Genomic DNA, 21,586 nt, shown 5'->3' on the forward strand with positions numbered 1-21,586 from the left:
ATTCCAGTTGAACTCCACCTACCCCGAGTTTAGGCATATCCCTTAAGGACAATCTGCAGCGTGTGGGAGGAGGTGTCGAACAAAAATTTGGGTCCCCCTAGTCCCACACCCCCCCCTTCAAAAGCCCATATTTTGGTAGCTAGCACACCTACCCATACATTCCCTACTGCCCTTTTAAAAGAGAGACTTTTAAGGCTCTCAGTTCAAACAAGACATTTGAGAGATGCTTAATTGGCCCCACTGGATGGGAAAGCATTAAATCCTGGTCCTTAACACTCATTCTGTATAGCTGTTTTTTAAATGGCAAGCAGAATCATCTAATTCTATATACAAATCAACTAGCATGATACTGCTCTGTTGAAAGGGTCTCCACAATTATGTAAAACGCGAGTATTAACTATAATTGGGATAGTTTGCTAATACAATAAAAAGCTCTGAACATGAGAAAAGTTATGCTCACAGCAGTAGCTATCACTTTCTAAAGTAAGAATTCATGGATGAAATGACATGAAAAAGATGGTTATAAAATTTTAATGGAATGATAAAAGGCAAAAGTCAGCCTCTCAGCTGAATTCTTAAAATCCCTATATATCACAATCAGCTCCTTAACTGTAAAATCAATGTGGAGTATAACATGTTGTCAATGTGGTTGTCACTGGAGGGAAGACAGCAAAGTATGACAGCTACACAGCTCAGTCTTACAACGATGAAAATAAAATCATAAGGCTTTTTACATGGATGTAACTGTTTATAGAAGAAATTACTGAACATGGAAAGAGTTGGCATATTTTTCAGTAAGATGCTTAGTTCATAATTTAAATGGTTTTATTACAGTATTAATACTGGAAGGTACTTTCATTTTAGCAAATTATCTTTTACAGCAGGCTATTTTGCTCATCTGCTTCAAGAGTTCAGATTGTTCTTTAAAGGAAGGCACAAAACTATCATTAATCTTTTTTAATTCCCCAACTAGAATCACATATTTGTTTACTTATTGTACAGATTAGGGGAGCCAGGAGCTCTACTTTCCTAGATATATTTCAGGGGAATCTATACTTTCATTAATATACTGAGACGTGTACCTGGACTTCTGCCCTTTAAAGCTAATGAGAAATACCTGGGAAACACTCACTAAGCACAATAGACATTCTGGGCCTTTTATACTTGAATCATATACTCTTTTCAGGAACATGAGCAATGAAATTATGCATATTAAAAAAGTCTGGTATCTTTCATATACTGTATCCAACAATATCCAAATTAATTGTGCAGCTGTGGGCAGAAGGGACCACAGGAATCTTACCACATCAGATCACATGACTTGTCACTGCATGAACAGTGTAATGACGTTATTTCTATGAACCCCTTCAAATACATGCTGAGAGCTGTCTCCAAAATACTCACACTTTTTGCCCCCTTCTATTCCAGCTTCATGTTGCTTCTAGTATCCCAGACAGGGAGCCAGGAATATTCTGCTTATTCCTAATCCATAGGCATGCATAAGCAGATACTTCTATTTCTCATATGATCATCATATCACATTTGCCATGATAGCATACATCAGCTTATCTGTTGTTCTCTCTTTTTGTTGTTCACTCTGTCATGGATTTCACATGGTTCTCTCTTCCATGTATGACCTTGCCACATTTTATCTTTTGCTTCAGTTTTCATCCAGCTTTCTTGAACACATGTAGCCATATTCACACCAACTCACTATGGATTAGTTAACATGCCTAAATTATATGGACTCAATCTGCATACCTAAATTGAGAGTCTAGTCTTCTCAAGATACTCAATATAACCACTGGTTCCAAAAGTTGAGAACTGTGTCATTGCAACTTTCTTGTCCTGAATTGCCCCCTGGAGGAATTTTCCTCCCTCTATAGATTACAAAAAGAAACTTTAAGAGAATAGGCCTCCCTGCCCTGAAAACAAAGCTCTGCGGTGAGCATGCCAGTGGAGCACACAATAGCACTCTATATGATAGGCATAACACAAATACATGCTGATGAATGTTTGACAAATTGTAGGATCATCTTTTTTATACTGTTTCTTTTCTCTCCAGATATCAAGTCATTACTTCTTAGTATGTACTTTTGACACTACTTATTGTATCAATTGTCATTGGACACTGAACTGGACTATAGCTTTTACAATACAAAGAAAACATGGATTTGCAACCACAGTCTAGGAAAAAAAAAATACAGGTTGCCTGACAGGCAACTCACAGAACTTCTCTCTCAACTAGTGCAAGCCAAGCACTTAGGAAAGTGCTTTAGTGAGAGTGGATAGTTACGCTGATCCATGGGACTAAAACACAGCTCTCTGGAAGAGATGACTAAGATGTTCTCCTGCATGCAACTCACTGGACTGCAGGTAATTTCTATGACTAACTAAAAAAACAGGCATATTTTCTTGAAAGTAGTAATTTTTGGTCTATTAAATTTCATCATCTGTCCAACTAGACTACAAGAACGGTGCAACTGCCACAGGACCAGATTCAGATAACTATAACCAATTCTTTTACAGCTTCCTTCCCAGCTAGTTCAAAGACTTACCATAGCAAAAGAGAAAACCTAATTGACATCTGCTTTTTATATCTAGAAAATTTCATTTTATTTCCGAATGCAATGCATGAAATTCCTCTCTTAGTTCAATGGTATACACTGACCTCTCCATTCAGCAGTGAATATATTGACTGCAAAGCAGTTACCATAAATTTACTCTAGTTTACTGAAAGATCTAATCCAGAAATTTCATCAAGCTATTTCTATTTCGCAGTAAATTGTTTGATGCTATGCTGACCAAGATCACTGGAACAAGCATCTTTTATTAACATGTTTAGCAGGTTTTAAAAAATTCATAAGATATATACATTATTCTAATCTGGCACTGACAGGTTAGAGTTTAAAAAATGCATGGAATCAGTTACTAGCGCCATGCAAATGTAAATGGAAATATCTGGAAATTATTTACAGCATTTTTTCTCTGTTATAAACACCTCAAACTACTAATCTTTACATTAAGACATTTTATTACCAGATACTGTAGATTATTTACTGGAGGTGATGTACACAAATGTCCACCTCTCATAAGAAGATAAAGCCTGTGGAGTGGAATGCGCTGGATAATCTATTTCACAGTGGTTCCCTAAACAACACAACCTGCTATTTTAGCTGTTAGCAAACACCAGGGGAGTCTGGCATGCTGACTCTAAACAATGCGGAGCATAGAGAGAGGTGGAGGAACTGTGACCGAATTCTATGATCACCATGCAAGGATGGGGACTTGACAATACTACTGGAACTGATAAACTCTTGTTTTCATGAGAGTTGTCAGTGGGCACAGCCAAATTCCTTATTGGTGGTCACGAGAGCCCATTTGAACACAAGAAGAGGAATAGGGCAGAGTGCTATTTGTGAATAAATTGTTCAATATAATGAACACAACTGGATTCATAGTAAAGAATGGGGCATCACATAGAATGCTAAGCTGCCCCAAACCCCTCTGATATCTGAGGACAAGCTAGAATGCAAGGGGGTTTACTTTCTTCCAAATTTCTTTGCTCTTTTCACATGACAGAAACAACAGATTTTTATGGCAGCATTTTCTAATCTTTCTTTAATCATTCCTCCTAGATTACTAAATATTTTTCTTAAATAAAATATAATATGAAATTCACTATATACTGTGAAATTATCAGATTGAAGTAATATAGTTATACTATTTTAGAAATGGATGTGATGATTTCATTTACTGCCCTGAGGTGCATATGCACATTAACACACATACATGCATATATTTTATTCCTACAGATATCTTTCATGAAAAAAAGAGATACAACCAATGCACAGAATTCAATAAGAACAGAGTACACACATGCACCTCACTAGAGCAAGAGATCCAGGAAATTTCTACTGTCAAATGTTACTTTAAAAAGTCAAAGTCTATTGGTTAGCATGCCAAGGAATTAAGTGTAGTTTTGCAACAAGCTGTCAGTATAGGCAGTTTTATAAGAAAAATATTGAAGTCTTGACAGAAATACTGCTTATACTCAATGAAAATCATTCGGTCTTAAGCAATTGAGCTGGACATCCTTTCACAGAGGGTAGCCCTCTGAAATGACACCATTACCAGAGTCCTTTGTCACCAATTAACATTTTTTTGTTCGTCAGTTACAGTGGTTGCTGGATACTAGAGACTGTAGTCTATATATCAGTATGTATTCTGCAGCAGTATAAGTACAAATGGAATATGGCGTTTCAAGAAAAATATTTTTCCCCTTGGAGGCACAGCTTATAATAGAGCTGCAGAAGGTCTTTTTAAGGTACAGTACAGAATGCAGTACCATAGCTAAAGAAGCAAGTGGATTGCTGATCTTAAAATTCTTTGATGGTGTAAGCAGTGATCAACACATTTTATATATTTTCTGTTCTTAATCTTAAATTTGCTTTGGAAATATCTACTACCTTCCATACAAACCTCAGACATCACTGCATTTGAGTTTTGCAGGGCATAGTGTTTCCTCCTGCTGAACAAATGCCATCCAAGTTCTACAAAGCCGCTAACTTGTATATATGTAGGCTGCTCCAAAAATAATGACTGCTATTTACTTGATAGAAACTACAACAAATAAAAAGAGTGCAATAACACTATTTGATAGAGCAACTTCTCAGCTACAAAACACTATTTTTCAGCTTAGTCACCACCATTAGCTATGCTTTTTTTTTTTTTTTTTTTTTTTTTTTTTTTTTGCCAGTTAATAAGAGCCTGCATGCCATGCTTGTAAAAATCTTCACTAGCAGTGCTGACCTGGTGTCACCACTACTGTAATATACCACTACTGCCTCACTGTGCTCACATGCTCACATATAATGTTTGGTTTCCATCAGAGTTCATCAAGCATCAATGAATGTCATAGGTTCCATGGAGAAATTCAGTCACACACCTTATTTCATATGCCCTTCTATGTCAGACATCATTTTGTCATACTGCTCCTCTGTTCCTATCTGTCACATGGCAACAAAATATAATAGAATAATGGCAGGAAGGTTTAACCACTACTGCCATACCACCAACCCCCAAATCTGTTGTCATGGGCCAACACAATAAAATAGGAGTCATTACTTCCAGAGCAGACCTAGCATTTACCGATATCAGAGAATGTAATTTGAAGTTAATGGGATATGATTGTTGTCTTATCTGTGTTGAGGACACCTAGAATGCACGACAGCCGAAAAAAACTTTTCATTCCCAATGATCATTGTTAACTCAAAATAGTGATCTACAGATTTGAAACTGAGTTTGTCATTGCCAGTCCCATCACTTCCCATAGTTTTGTGTTCTATGGTTCGCAAACTCATTCCATGCAGTTTGTTCAACAGTTCCTTGACTTAGCAAAGAGCTGCCATGATTTCAAAAGAGTCTTTTCAGTTGGATTCTGGGTTGGATTTTGCATTCGATACAGACTCTGAGCAATATTACATAACAAATCTGGAATTAACTGTATATACATCCACAAAATCTGCATTTTTTTAAAAAATAAAATGAGATACTAATTTCATCTTACTCTCTACTATGGTATTTAATAGCCAACTTTTTAGCAATTTTTTTTTTTTTTTCCAAGAAATTGGTTTTTTTTACTCTGTAATGGATGAACATGTAGCAAATTTTGGAGAAATTAAGTATATCATGATGAGATTTTTCCTTTCATATCTTGCTGAATGAAACAGGAAACAGATTGGGGCAAAGTTGATGATATAACAATAAAATCCTAACTTACTGTCTTCATTGCTATTTTATCTTTACTGCCTGCACACCGAAGTGCCTTAGGGTGTTGCTCTGTTTTACACTGGTATGACATCTGTATTTGGGACTGTAAATTTAACCTGATGCCCATGAACCATTGTTGCAGTAAACATTCAGCACTTGTAACAAAACTCAGTTTTTGTCCTTCCTCTCACTGGATAGCTGCATATTTTGAGAAAACAACTTGAAAGGAAGTGTTTTCACAAATGAATAACAATTTTCTTTAAAGTTGAACAAATAATTCACCAAAGAAATCTGAAAAATATGTAAATATTTGGAGCTAGTCAGGCTATGCAAATATTTATTTGCATATATCACCTGTAGGTAATTAGCTAACATAAGTAAGCTGTGAACTTCATTACATACTGAAGATGCATTATCTACCCTTGCAAAATTTTGTTGAGATTCATTTCTTGTTCTTCTATCAAAAATGAATATCATATTAAACTTGTCTGCATTCACTGCCTGAATTCAACCAGTCTCCTATGACTATTTAATTTATACTGCAAAGATTATTTGACTCCGGTTGAATAGTTCACATAGAGTTGTTTCTTGCTGTAAGTAGGAGGAGAATGGGAGTGCATTTAAAAGGCATCACTTGTTAATATCTGTAAAAAACTATTTTTGTACGAAGTTGTGGGTGTAGAATTTTAAAATTCTGTTTCTGGGAGTTAGATACGTGTAAAGAGGCCTACATACGACATTCATTCCTATACAGTCCTTCTGGAACATATATGAGGGCTGTTCTTTACCTTTCATGCTAAAAAACAGGAGGCATTACTTTTGGAGTCACCTACTTAGAATCAAGTCCTCAAACATAAAGGAATGCCAATTAATGAGTAGCAATTATAAGAGTAATTAAACTAGCCATATGTGAACACAAATGCATGGAGAGATGTTATATATAAAAACAAACAAACAAACAAACAACAAAACAAAACAAAAAAAACTACTTCCCCAGATACGTATTAAAATATTCATATTTTATGAGAATCTAAGAAAACAGATATTGAGCCCTTAGGAGTTATTATTGTAAATGCATATTCAGGAAGGAAATACATTACTTCTGTTTAACTGAGAAGGCTAGATATCCAAATGTGTACAAAGGCAGCTGATCTGTTATTTCTATTTTGTGCTAAATTGAGTTAAATAAGAGTGGACTGCTTACTGTCCTCTGCTGTAGTCATTGAAGTCCAGTTGCTATAAGCATGGCCATAACCATTGGAGGCAATCACTCTCACCTCATACTCAGTGTATGGCTGAAGATCTCTGATGCTGTGTTGTAGGGAAGCGGTCGGGCTGGAAAGCAACCTGCAAAGAAATGTAGCATGAGCTATAGCTTTAAACATCCTAGCACTAAAAGGAATGACTAAAACACTACATCTCTTGGAAACAAAACCAGCCCCCCTACGGTGAGCTGTAGTTAAAATAAGAGGACTTTTCTTGCTCAATAGTTGATGGTGGCCTTGCAATGCTCTGCGTACTCTAGAATGTCACCAGCAGAATGGCTCTGCCGCATCTGGAGTCGGTAGCTGGGTGCGCCTGGGGCGTTGTTGCGAACTGGTGTAGACCAGACAACCTGAAGACTGGTCGGAGTGGCAGATGAAAGCCTCGGAGCCATCACACCATCTGGAGCTGTCGAAAAGTATGGATGAATTAGAGCAGAGAAAACCATGGACAACATATGTCGGGTAGAAACAAAACGCTCCATATACTGGAAAAACTGTTCCTCAGGATCAACAGCAATGTTAACACGGTCCATTTAGTTTAACATTTTCATTACTGGACTAAGATACTTCTTTTATTTTCTTTTTTCCAAAACACTTAATATCATTTTGCTAAAAGCAAAACTCCAAACACCCAAAAGAATTCAGAGCCAACATATTCTCTACCACCTGTCCATATATTATCTGCTTCTCCTTGTGCCCAGTTCTGTCACCCCTAGAAGTTAGAGATATTCTCAAAGAAATGTTACTGAACAAGACTAATATCAATCAGATCTTTATCACTGATACCTTCTCGCCCTTAAATTTAGAATAATTTGAAAAGAAAGCAAATTAAATTCTAACAGAAACCAAAGGTGTTCAGGTAGAAATCAAAATAGATTAACTGAAGTCTCAGTTTCTAGCTCACCGTTTTGTTAACGAAATTAGTTTTTATGAAATCGAGGAACTGCAGATTAAAATCTGTCACTAATGATGTCACAAATGACCTTTAACTGCTGCAATTTTCACTGTATGCAGTAAAAAGAACTATGCCAACTTGGAGTTTATGGCTTTGTCTGTTTTTCTTGAAAAAGAAAACAATCTGTTGGAGAAACTTTCTGTACATAAACACATCTGGAACTCTTGTATACAATGCACGTCTGTAGCTCTTTTCCAGAGAATTAAAACACAAGAAAGTTATTGCCTTTGTCATTTAATCTCTTGTATAATAGTTTCGCTTTTCATGGTCCAATAGTTACTATTTGCTTCTTTGTTTGGTCCTTTCAACAAGTATTTTTGCTATTGTTATTTTCTTCTTTCTCTCTATTGAATAAACAGTCTCACCGATCTGTAACTCAAGGCACAGTTATAAACCTCAAGGATAAGTTGTAAGATAATGAACAGTGTTTTACAGTAAGTTTTATGATCTTCATTTATGAGGTGGTTACTAAAAGCAGAAATAACAGAATTTGTGAAACACTGTCCAAATTCGACACTCCCTGGAACAGATGAAAGGATGGCATCCACTCTGAAAAATAATCAACAGTCATAGATAGCATTTTTTGTTTATACTGACACAGGCACACAAAAATACGTGCAATGTATTTTCATGCTGATTGCTCATGCCTATGATTGGGGAATGTAAAAATTCTTCAAACTCAGTTCCAAATTTTATAGAAGTGCACAAGACATGGATTAGAGCAATCTGGAAACTCATTCCCTTTCCCTTAAGTTCAGGCACCACTGGAGGAATCATAGAATGGCTTAGATTGGAAAAGACCTCAAGGTCCCAACCTCCCTGCCACAGGCATAATTGCCAGGCACTAGATCAAGTATTAGATCAGATTGCCCAGCGCCCCATTCAATGTGTCCTTAATCACCTCCAGGAAGAGAGCATCCACAATCTCTTTTGAAAACCTGCACCTCACCACTCTCAGTAAAAACTTCTCCCTGACAACTAATTTAAGTCTACCTTGCTTTAGTTTTAAACCATTCTTCCATGTCATATCACTATCTATCCATGTAAAAAGTTGATTTCCCTCATGTTTACAAACTCCTTTTAAGTACTGGAAGTCCGCAACGAGCTCTTCCTGCAGCCTTCTATTTTCCAGACTGAACAAGCCCAGTTCCTTCAGCTTATCTTTTTAGGAGAGATTCTCCAGCCCCTGGACCATCTTTGTCCTAAAAAGAATTTTCTATTCTTTCTTTTTTTTCTTTTTTAAACAAAAATGTATGCCAGCTCTCTGCTGGCATACCTGAGTTTCCAAGTATTCTGTTACTTAGAATTGGCACATAGCCCTGAAGTGGACAAAGATCTCCAGTTTCCCTAACTCCCCCTTCCTCTTCTCTCTGTTACTCTGAAAAAGGCAACATAAAGATTTAGGAGTTTAGCCAGCCTGGCTGCCTTTGTACCCCTCTTTCTGCTGCATTTATCTAGTCCTAGACAATGAGGCTCAGGTGAATCCCAAGGAAATCTGAAATCTTCCCTGCTTCCAAATCCAGGAGGTATCTGAGATTCATGTAACCCATGGCCTGCAAATCCTTTGCCATCATCTTCAGGGCCAATCAGGAGCCTGAGAGCACCTCAACTCAGAGGGAAAAAATACAGCTGACTTAACAGGTGAGTCTTAAAAATCAAACATTTGCAAACAAAATGCTCGTGTGTGAGAATTAATTACACTCTCAGAATAAAACAGAGAACATACATTTATCTCACTTAACATGCAGCAAAATAAATAGTGTTGGGCTTCAGTTGGGCAATACAGTATTTTTAAATTTATGGATATAAAATATAGCGAGGCTTTCAAAAAATAACATTGTCTCACATGGAAGACATGGATAAGATGGGAGATAAGGGAGATGAGCACTAACAGGTGTTTCACAATTTCAGAGCCATCTTCACGCCTCTCTGTTGTAAAAAATACAAGATTTTTCCTGTCATAGATTGTTTCATGAAGTTGTTAACAGGCAAGCTCATTCAGAACAAGAAAGACAGCACAATTATTATAAATACTTATATTAGAGGATACTAAAGTGTTTCATAAGCTGACACTAAAACAAAGACTCAGTGTCCCTCCAAAGCAAGATACTGTCTCATTAAGCACTGAACTGTCTGCAGGTTAAAACGCACCAATAGTTTAAATGCACACAGTAGTTCTCTACATAGCAGAAAAGCTACATCTAACAATGAATCTAATTAGCTGAGTTATAATTTCACCAGGAAGCCAAAGTTCACATTGTTATTGAGGAGGCAGTGTGAGCAACTCACTGAGGAGGCAAAAGTGTTAAATTTCCAGCTCTGTTGGGACACATCACTTCACCTTTGTCCCTCTTTTCTCAATCTGTTAAATAGAGATAATAATACTTATCCTTCTTTGTAAAGCTTGCTGAGATCCACAAAGTAAAAGCTCTGATTAATCTTTATGTATGTATAGTGGTGGTTATTATAGTGATACAGGAATGCTCATCAGAAAACAAAGATGTAGTTGTCTAAATGTCAATAACAACTCACAGCGCAGATGTTATTTTAATAGCATAGGTAATCTCAGCTAAATGTTCAAATCTCTTCTACCAACAAAAGCCCAACATAGGAAAGAGTAGAAAATTTGGACAAATCTCTTCTCTGAAAGTCAACTAACCTGTAGAACAACCCTACATCACGACTTTCAAACCAACACATTAGAATATTCTGCAGATATATTTCATCCAAAAAGATTCCCGTAGCTTGCAGAGATTGTCCTTACTATGTTCTTCCAAAAGGAACTGGGTAGGACTGTACGATTTTGGACCCTCTGCTGAGGCACAATGAAAAAAGGTGCTCTGTAAAAATGATTACATTTTGATCACTAAAACTAAAGAGCTCTAACACCCAAAACTGGTATTCTAAATTGCATTCAGAACATTCACTCACTTCTCATCATCAAGGTCTTCAGTGTAATATTTCCCTCAGCTTAACCCCTTTTGCTCAATTCATAATCCCAAGAGACTTCTTACTACCAAAGTAATAAGTGGCAACCAGCAATAACTCTACTGAAAATTTCTTAACAGAAGATCCGTGTATCTATCAGCTTGATATATTGCCTTTAAGATGCCATGTTGCTCAAAAAGCTCCCCTCAAGCTTTAATATTGCCCTCAGGAGGCAACTACTCTGCTTGCAACCTACTGAATCAACATCTTGCCCAGTAAATCCTCACTTAGCAGGGCAGAAAATCACACTTTGTCTATGAAGAAATTACAAGGACGGAATAAAATAATCAGATGTCAGTTGTTATCAGAATTAATTAATAACTTCACAAATAACAAAAATAATAAAAAATAAAAAAATGGAATGCTACAATCTGACAATAATATATTTCATTCTAGATACTTAAGTACACACAGACGAGTCAGATCAGATCCTTACTCCACTGCTAACATGTGAAGTGAGGTTTGAAAAGTGTTTTAACTTTTTGCTTCAGTTTCTTCATCTTGAATAGCACATGCAGTAGTTGGTAGCTTCATAAGTAATTATTTACATGAGGGCAACAAGCATTGTATTAAACAATTGCCTAATTTTCTGAGAAATATTCAAAATGCTTATCAAAATATACTTGAAATTTAAATTATTTGAAAGCAGACTTTAGGAAGAACTAGTAGAAGTGAAATACTTGGACAATAAACTATCTAATCCAAAAAATGCCTGTTCAGTTATTCTCTAATGAGATGAAGAAAAATCAGAAGAGTTGGTTTTGGTATCTGTCAGCTTGGTGTAAACTCACTGCAACTTTGCTGATGTGACACCAGCTTTAAGAGTTATCAGACAAATAGTGGGTATCCATAATATCTTCAGATAGGTCGATATAATTGTTTGGAAGATGCAAGTGTAACTCTACAATTCCCTACATCTATTTGTATGAAATACTTAGCACATCTTATCTAAATATCTTTCACACACACGTATACAAATGATAAATGCAGATTAACCACAGAGGAATTAAAGTAGATTCTCAGCAGTTTGTACCATAAAAGAAAGGAACAGTTGCAGTCAAACTGCCCTTAGATGAATGTCTTGCTCAGTCAAGGCTACTCACTCTTTTCCAGGTTCAATTCACAAACCCCATTTCTATATCTCATTGCATTGGTTGTTAGATACTCCTGATTCTTTTTCTATTTTAGGTGCCCATACTGAGATCATCTCATTACAACACTTTTTATGGCAATCTGTTCTGCAAGTTGACATTTGTTTCTCCTGATTTTCCCAGGTATGTTCTTGTTTGTGCAGTCCAAATAATTCCAGACATTGTTTTCACCATAATTCTGATCATGGGCATGTGTTTTTGTTTCATTTAACAAGCCATGATGTTGGGCCCTGTATCATCACCAGAAGGGCATGCTAGTTATAAACCTTTATCTGTTGGCAAGATTGATTTTTTTTTTCCCCCGTTCCATATCTACATCAGTTTGTCTTTTAACCCTCTTTTCCCAGCCAACTTTCCTACTCAGAGCACAAACTAGTTTTGATTTTTCATTTAATGCACATCCTCCATTGCACTGTTTTGCACCCAATCAAGATTTAGAGTATTCTTGGATACTTTTTTTAATCTTATAATTTCACTGACATATGTATTCAGTTACAGACACTATACTCTCTAGTAATACATCTTCCAGGGACAACATAGCTCTATTTTAACTTTGTTTCACAACCCCATTTAACACATCAATGTATTTTGGAATATACAATATGGAAGACCTGTGGTGACCTTCATGCTTGTCCCACTCTGGGGCTCAGAAAGTAAGGAAAGCTTTGTTTTGTGAAAAAGCAACTAAAGAGGCATAAAGCTGTGGTTTAATTCTCATACTGCCAGTAAATCAAAATCTGTTCACACCTAATATTCCTGAAATTTTATTTTCTGAAGTATAACATAAACAGGGTATAAAAACATCTTGATCCCTCTTCATAATCTATCCCGTGTTACTAGTCTGCTATAGTAGTAATTTCAGTTGAAAAGGAGTTGCTTTGTAGATCTGCTAGCTGTCAGCATTAATATTACTTATTAGGTATAATAACATTCAGAAAAATAAAAATAGTAGGTTCTAACATTTTAAATTTGTCTTGATCTGCATTAATCATGTGAGCTTTAACTGCAAAATTTCCTTCACTTGTAATATCTGCAATTAACTGAGTGACTAATGATTACAATATCTGTAAAAGAAAAGACACTGGATAGAATTTATAACTGAACAGTAGCTAAAAGGATAACTAGCCAGTAACTGTCATATCACAAAATTAAAAAGAAAAAAAAGAAAGATCGTGAAGACTGCAAGGAAAAATGTTAGAATTGGTTTTACAAAATCAAACAGAAATCACAATTAAGCAAAAATTTCTTGTGGGTCACACATGACTTACGTTTCCTGCAAAATGAAATACCTCTTTGAGTGAGCATTGCTCTTCACTTATGCAAAGGAATACACGGGATAACAGGAGATGGAACAAGTATGTTCATCTTCATGTAATATCTCCAGCATCCAGCATGAAGCAGCTTCAGAACTGAATTTCAGGATTTCTTTTTTTCAATTATTCTTCCTTTTGGAGAGGAAGCAGGTGAGAGCTTTTGACATCATCTTCAGAATCTTGCAGCTTCTCTTACAACTCATATTGGATGGCAGAGAGCTCTGGCCAAAGGCAGCTGCAGTACCTTTCATGTTGATGGAAACATTGAGACCTCTTGTCACTGGTGGTAGCTTCACAGAGTGCTGGCAAGGAGTGCCTGGGCTAAACTGGAGTTTTCTTCTTAATGTTGATGGTATAACTTCAAAGACCTGCAGGCAAGCTTTTTGTACTTTTTACCATATTTGAAATGAATCAATTCTTAGGTAGCTACAATTTCTATAGCTAAAATTATGTCCCCACCAGAGCAATAACCATAGATAATTATTCAGGAAGATTTCATCCTTTCCATAAATAGCCATTTGAAGTGCATTTCAGGAATCAGGGATAAAAACTTAGCATATGAATCAGATGGAAGGCACTAATCAAGGAACCTGACCTTTGATGCTCACATCTGATTATGACTTAATAATTTTTTATACTGAACTGAAACATGACAGAGGAATGTAATTATTCCCAATAGATAGCACTGATGTTTATCCCTCTAATTTGACACAGGAGCCAGAAGAGGAGCATAGACTGTGACATAAAAATTCACATTCCTGGAACAAATATACTTCCGAGGTTTCAGCAGCCAAACGGTAAGGGACAACCTTTCTAGAAGATGGTGGAAGCTAGAAAAACAGTAGCTGAAACATCACTTTGAGTATGGCAGCTTCTCCTGCTCTCGTGTGGTGAAAAGGATGTGAGTTAGCTACTTACACCAAAGAAACACACAGGAAATGAATAGTCCACTTGAGGAAGCCCTGGAAAGCTTCAAAACCTTTATGGTAGAGATGGTAGGAAAACAGAATAGTCATCTTCTGTGATGGCAAGGAACACCATATGAGCTCTGAGACAACAGATGAAAGAGCTAAGCTTTTAGTTCTATATTGCCAGCATGGCTGATTGCAAGGAGATTCTAATCCTGGGATGCAGATAAAGGAGGTGGTAGGGTCTGGAACAACTTTCCTAAGAAAGTTTAATAGCTCTTGAAATATGCAAGTTCTCAAAGAGCAAAAAAGCAAATGAGGGCATTACTGCTTGAAAAAGTTCCAGGGAAGAAAGTCTAAACATATGTGGCTTAAAAAGTAGAAGACGGCAAGGTAACAGATACAGATAGTAATCTCCATCATCACAAAAAAATTTACAAAGACAGAAAATTGGTGACCCAAGAGGTAAAAAGAAAATATAGTAACAGGATCAAGTTGATGCAGAAAGATTTTAAACCAGAAAATCCCTATTGGATTAAACAAACATCTTAATGTGACACGGAAAAATGAACATGATTTCATAATTAATAATTTTTCAGCCTAATAATTCAATGAGGGTCTCTAACATCAGAGAAGATGAAGGAACAAATGAAAAGGGTATGGACATCTCTGAAATATTTAGTTGAGGCCTGCTGAAAATCAATTTTTGATATTTTATTCTATGACTGAAAGCAGAAGGATGACATAGGATATTCAAAGCCAGAAAGCAGCACTTTACAAAGGCAAGTGGATGTGTTTTTTGCAAATGATTGTTGCCCTATTTCCACTGAATATATCAAGAGAAACAAAGAAAACATGGTTATCTAACTGAAAAAGAAAGCGAGATAATGGAAAAGATACAAATGTCTGAAACAAATAAGAATTCTGGTTCAAATGCTGGCAGTGTGCTGCAGTATGAACAGGCCCGTGGACTACCACTCACTGAATTACCTACTCTGCCATTGGTGTGTACTTCAACAAAGCATGAGTTTATATATTCCTAAGTGTACAGATGGGAGAACAATACAGGTTTGCAAATAAATTGGATCCTCAATAAGATTTATTTTTAATCCATAAATTTCTGTGCAATGCATATGATGATACTGCCATTTATGATGGAATCCCAGCTTGAGAGCGTCCATAAATAGAAAATGGATCTGACAAGATGACTGATTAGCTGGTTTCAGGGAGCCACTATGCACAGTGGGTAGCAGAGTTTTATTATATCTTGAACATCCTGTGTATCAGTGAGATCCAGGTCACTGGACTACCTTTTGGACATGAAACAACTGAAACTGCAATTGACATTTTTCCCCACAAATCTTTCTTCATTTAAGGAAGAGTAGAAAAAGAAGTTTCAACAAAGTTCCTGGATGACTATCCAGGCAATACAAAGCTGGACTTTTTTCACAGCTCCTAATCAATTTCTTTTATGCGATATGTGTTAACCACAAACAAAGAAAGCTACAACACTTGTGATTTTTGTAAGGAAATTCAGAGGCAACTGTTGGGAACAAAGGAACTGTTTATTTGGTCCAACAGTCCTAGTTCCTATTGCCCTCATCCCTCTCATCTCCTTGCATAGCGGAGCAAACTGAACCTACAGAATGCCTGGAGGGAAACAGATTTCTGTTGTGGCTGTCTCAAAATGCTGCACCCACCCTACCTGTCACCTCTTCTCCTTCCCTTTCTGATACAAAATACAGGTATTTTCACTGCCATTTTTAAAGTGGCATTTACATGTTTATCTGAATGTCATTTTGAATCAATACTGTAGAGTACTATGATTAGTAAACAGAAAGAACAATTTTTTAAAAAAAGTATTGTTGAATAATAAAAATAAAATCTAGTTACAAATGAGAAAAAACAATACATTTACTTTTCCCTCAGAGTACCTATAATGCCATTGTTTATACCAGTAATAAACCATTCTTCACAGAAAATCACTTAAAGGGCTGGATGTTTTTTTCATCGCTATTGGAAGTATCAACTTTGCTTAGCTTATCTAAAAACAAAGATACTGCTTCCTTGGGTATGAGTATATTTGGATATCTCAGTTGAAGCTGTTCCACCACAATATAACACGTAACAGTTTTGGTTTTGTTTCAAGCCTTTTGGTTGTACTGATACAAAAAAGTACTAAAGCTATAAATATAGCTGGTCTTTTGTTTTAAATTTTTTGTAGTATGGTATTCTCACCATCACTGTCCATACACTTTTGTTTTCTGCAAGGTGTTTGCAGAGTTTCTGAAGGCTTTTATACATTCTAACTTTCTTAATCTTTTGAAATATATCTTCATGAAATATATGTATATGACATACGAGAAAAGCTTGGATATTTTGTTCATATACGAAAAAGCACCACAGGAGTGAACTAGGGAATATGCTGTCAAAGAAACCATGGAATTTTAGCTTCTCATTTCCAGTTTTCCCTAAGGTGTAGGTGCTTATCACAACAATATCAAAGTGTCTTCTTATGTCAATGAACTGAAATAAATATATTCCAACTGAAATTCATGAAGGAAATTCAGAAACGGCGAGTGTACAAAATCTCATAACCTATACAAACTCTAAGTCCTTTCTTTGGTGAAAGGAAAAGTTGTTCACCTGAAGACTTTGTCTCTTAAGTCATGCCCTTAAAACACTTCAGACATTACTACTTAAAAATTTACCTCTCACATTTCAATCATCAAAAATTTGGCATCCTGTAAATCTTTTTTGGTAGGAAACATATTCTCACAAATGGAAGAATAATAAAAAAAGTCATTTACTCTTTGCTTTGGTCCTCAAGCTATTAGAAAGCACTTTATCTTTGCCGGTTCACTTGAATCAGACAAGGCTGAAAACAAACATATCAAACCAACAATACTTATTAAATAGAAATTCTGACTTGCATGTTATCTTAACCTAATTCTCAATTCACTATGAGGCATTCAAGGCATATAGTCTTTGAAGTTGCGTACATTCTAGTTTTCTCTTGCAAAGCACAGAATTTGTCAGGTTCAGACAAAATACCAAAAATGACTGCATATTTTATTAAAAGCCTATTTTTTCCTCTCTCCCTCTCTTTAACAGAAGTCTAATTTAGTTGTTGTTCCCTTAGGTACAAAGTACACAGTTCATAATTCATTTGATATAAAATGTCAGTTTAGATTTTTGCACTTCTTTGATAAATGAGAAAAAACATGTACGTTTCAATTTCTTTCTATGAGGTTTTACCAGCAGAAGCCCCCCTCCCATTGTGCTGCTCAAAGACCTTTGTGTTAAATTAAACATCAAGATTCAGAAACTGTAGGGAATGGTATTTCCAAGACGTACAGTACAAATATATGAGACTGGGAAAAAAAAAGTAATCATTTTTTTCTACCACTAAAGTGATCTCTCCCAAAGAGCATCTTTGATCCTTGAATTAGTTCTCAGTTATAATTTAATGTATAAAAATTGTCAGCAGCTTTCCCTACATTTAGACATAAAATTATATTGTCAGCTCCACAAAGAGCAAAATACAACATTCAGGAGCTTGCTTCCCTCCCAGTATGTGCTCATGCTTCTAAAGCCCATCAATATTAATGGGCAAAATGTGTGAACATAAAAGAAAATAGCAGAGAAATAATTTAATTGTATCTGTCATCATTAACAGCATAGAACATTTTTCCTGATACAACCAAATCCTGCCACTAATCAACACACAGAACTCTGAGGGCACTAATCTGTGCAACAGAATCAGGAATTTAGTTCTGGAAATAAAGCTGCTATAATTAGGGAAATAGCACAAAAACACTGTATCTTCTTCTCTTATGTAACGCATGAGGCCAAGTCTGACAAATGCATACTATCAGGTTTACAGAGTAAACAAGAATTATTATCACTTCTCAAAATTGCCAACTGTACTGCTATGGCTGTCACTTCATGTTACAGTCTAGCACAGCAGCCTCAGTATCAATGAATTACGCTGTATTAGAAACTAGCAACAGAATCATGTTCTGATGCTCACGCTGAGTATCACCACCAATGAGCAACGTATGCCCACATCCACAAATGCCTGGAAGTCAAGACATTCACTCCTTCCTCCTTCGCTGCAAACAGACACATGTCTCACCCGGACCAGACAAGCACCTGTATCCCAAACAACGAATGCTCTGTTCCCATATAGCTTTTACTGAAAAGATGCTGGCTACTATTTTCTTGTTCAGAATTGGGTAGTCTAGTTGATTAACAGTCATCAAACCCTTAATCGCAAACCAGGCTGCCTGTATTTTGCCAAATCACAGCATTTATTCCAAACTGCACCACGTATTGAGATAAAGTAAATACCTTGGCAATGTTTGTTCTTTACCAAGCAGACTTTTGACAGAAAGTTAAGAGGTAAAGAACATTTCCTCTCCTTTTTCCATTTTTAGAGCACAGATTAAAATGACTCTATCTTCAACACAGAAATTCACAGCTACTTAATTCAGATTACAATCATCAGGAACATCTTGTTCAATTTTTTGGACAGCACTATTAGTTTCTTAGGAATAACTATCTCAAGTACCGTTCTTAGTATGTAAGAACATTCACCACTTCGGTGAAAGAAAAAAGAGGGAAGAATTATTTCTCTACACAGTGACGCCTTTTCAATATGTTTCTTTTCTTTCTACACGTTTTATAAGAGCTGTTTAGAAAATCACAAAGCAGTCAACCTGTGAATTGTTATTTTGTGTGTACACAGTGGTCACATTCAACTTTTGCAGCACCTTTTGTGAAGAGGGTCTAAACTCAAGGAGAAGAGAGCCTGCCAGACCACTTGATGCATGTATTATACTTGTCAGTGCTAGAATGAATACAGTCTCTTTACCTTCCCTGGCCTGCCTTTCTATTTGCAAACCTATCTGTAAAATGGGAATAACAATAACAAGCCTTCTGGAATGCTAAACCAGCAAACATCTGTAAAAATTATAGAAGAAAGTATCTCAGAATATAAATAGTAAGAAGTAAAATAGCTAAAACCTGGACATATCCCACTGGAATATGAAAGACACAAATTCCTTTTCTCTCTTATTTTACTAAACTGGAATTAATCTTCCTAAAATGGTAGTATTTCCTCATCAGAATCCTAAGTCAGACCTGAATACAGACCCAATGGGAAACAGACTAAAATCCAGTACACATGAACATTCATACACTTATTTCCTTATGTGTATCTGCACATGCATGCAGAAAGAAACATTTAAAAAAGCACAGTAATGAAAAAATGTGTTAAGTCAGAAATGACTAGGAACTATGGAATACAGTGGTTGCCTTTGTTGTAAGATGGTAAGTAGCATAAAAGTGCATTATCCTATAGGGACACCCGGGAAAAATGGTGACTCTAATGACCTATTTCTCATTCATTTTTCCTTTTCTTTCCCTTCTCCCCATAAGGAAGAAGAGAAGCTTATTTCCCTTACCATACTCAGAAATGAGGAGCAACGTATGAGGAAAAAGGAGTAAAAACATCACCAGAGCAAATAAATAACATTATGGAGGAAAAATGATTTTCAAGTGCAATTGAAAAATTCAGATCTGAAGTTTAATTTTTAAAAATTGATTTCAGGTCTATTTCTAAATTGAACTAAACCCCTCCCAAATATTAGTTATTTTTAACATAAGAGCAAAGCAGGAAAATAAAAGCAAAGCATTTGTATGGACATGATGCTTTAAAAAGAACATTCCTATATATATATATATTCCTACCTAAAGGAAGGAAAAGTATGGTTATTTGATCATCTCTGAGCTTAACCATCAGGAATATATTGATACAACCATAATTTTTCTCCCTCAACAAAGTATAAGAATATGTAAACAAGGTGGCAGAACTTTCCTGGAGCCCCACAGAATTCACTGAAAACAGAGGAATTTCAAGATGTCCTCAATGGTGCAAAGTTGCTTCAAAATGTTGTCACTTTAATCAAATCTTCTATAATCAGCAGATAACTTTAATAATTTAGGTGCTTCAAGTGCAGAAAATATTGTTTAAGATAACAACAACAACAAACCCATAGACATTTACCTTTGCTGACAACTTATGAAAATGCTGTTTTATTCTGGAACCTATAGGGGCATGAACTGTCAGAAATGAATACAAGAAAGTGAACTTTTTAGAAAAAACAGTATGTATCAAACTATCAAAGTAACGCAACAATTGAGCCAGTTCTTAAGACTTGCATATGTGTGGAAAATGGTTTAAAAGACAAAACAAATGGTATCATTTTTCAAACATCTTCAGTATGTTTCACCAGGAATTCAAATGTCATTTTATTCTAGGATTCTTTACATAGAAGAAACAGGCTAGTTCATTGCATAAAGAATGTTGACTTCAGTTAGAGTAGGGAACAATCTAGATGAGATTTACATTGAATGAAAAAATGCATGAACTGGTTTAAGACTTAGGTAAAAACTTCACACTTCATCTAAACAGCGTCCTTTCTATATGTACTTACAATTAGTTTGCAATGGGTTTATGTGATGGTAGGTAATCATTTTAAATAGAGATCTGCTGCTAAATCTCATGGCAGGCTGCTTTACCCATTTCTATGTATTTCTCTAGTTTTCAAACAACCAATTTGTAGTTTTCCAGCATGAAATCTGCTCTACCACAGATTTCTTCCAAGAGATCTTAAATATCGCCTGGAACCTATGCTAAGCTTTTGGAAAGACCCGGACTGAGACCTCCACACTGAGGTTAATTGCCTGCTTATAGATGATCTATGAGCTACTTCAAGCTGTTGCACATCTCTCCCTTTCTCATCTGTCATTTCCCAACCAAGCACAACCATCCATGTTCTGGGTAACTAAAATTGCAATTCTGATCATCTTGCTCTGTTTCATGCAGCTCCAGAAAACAGAAAGCAAAGAGCTGAAAAAACAGCCCTACTGTTTGGAATGTGAAACTACAGTGGATCCTCCTAGCCAAAAAAAAGACTGTATGCAAGGCAAAGGGAAGGAGCCATTAAGAGCAAAGAATATGCATTTGAATGCCTTTGCCTTCTGCCAGTGTCCAGCTTTAGAAATAGAAATTTGGTAAGGGTATGGTTTAAAGCAACCTTGAGATGGTTCCTTATGATGCGTGAAGTTAGGCTGAGCCCCAGTTGGCTGTAATTTAGAAAATTACAGCAGAAAAATGGGCACCTCTGTGCTTCCCATTGCCAGAACCTGAAGACATTATCTCTCAGGA

The 21,586-nt window shown here is 36.1% G+C and overlaps 1 protein-coding gene across 1 annotated transcript in view; it reads right to left on the reverse strand.

The window, feature by feature from the left end:
* USH2A (usherin) overlaps positions 1 to 21,586 on the reverse strand; it is a 352,517-nt gene that overhangs the window by 124,218 nt on the left and 206,713 nt on the right. The window contains exons 38-39 of the mRNA XM_072333648.1: positions 7,293 to 7,443; positions 6,977 to 7,119 (exon numbers count right to left, since the gene is read on the reverse strand). Coding sequence (XP_072189749.1) covers positions 6,977 to 7,119; positions 7,293 to 7,443 — 294 coding nt within the window. The remainder of the gene's footprint in view (positions 1 to 6,976; positions 7,120 to 7,292; positions 7,444 to 21,586) is intronic.

The sequence above is a fragment of the Excalfactoria chinensis genome, chromosome 3, assembly GCF_039878825.1.
Source record: "Excalfactoria chinensis isolate bCotChi1 chromosome 3, bCotChi1.hap2, whole genome shotgun sequence".
Lineage (NCBI taxonomy): Eukaryota > Metazoa > Chordata > Aves > Galliformes > Phasianidae > Excalfactoria > Excalfactoria chinensis.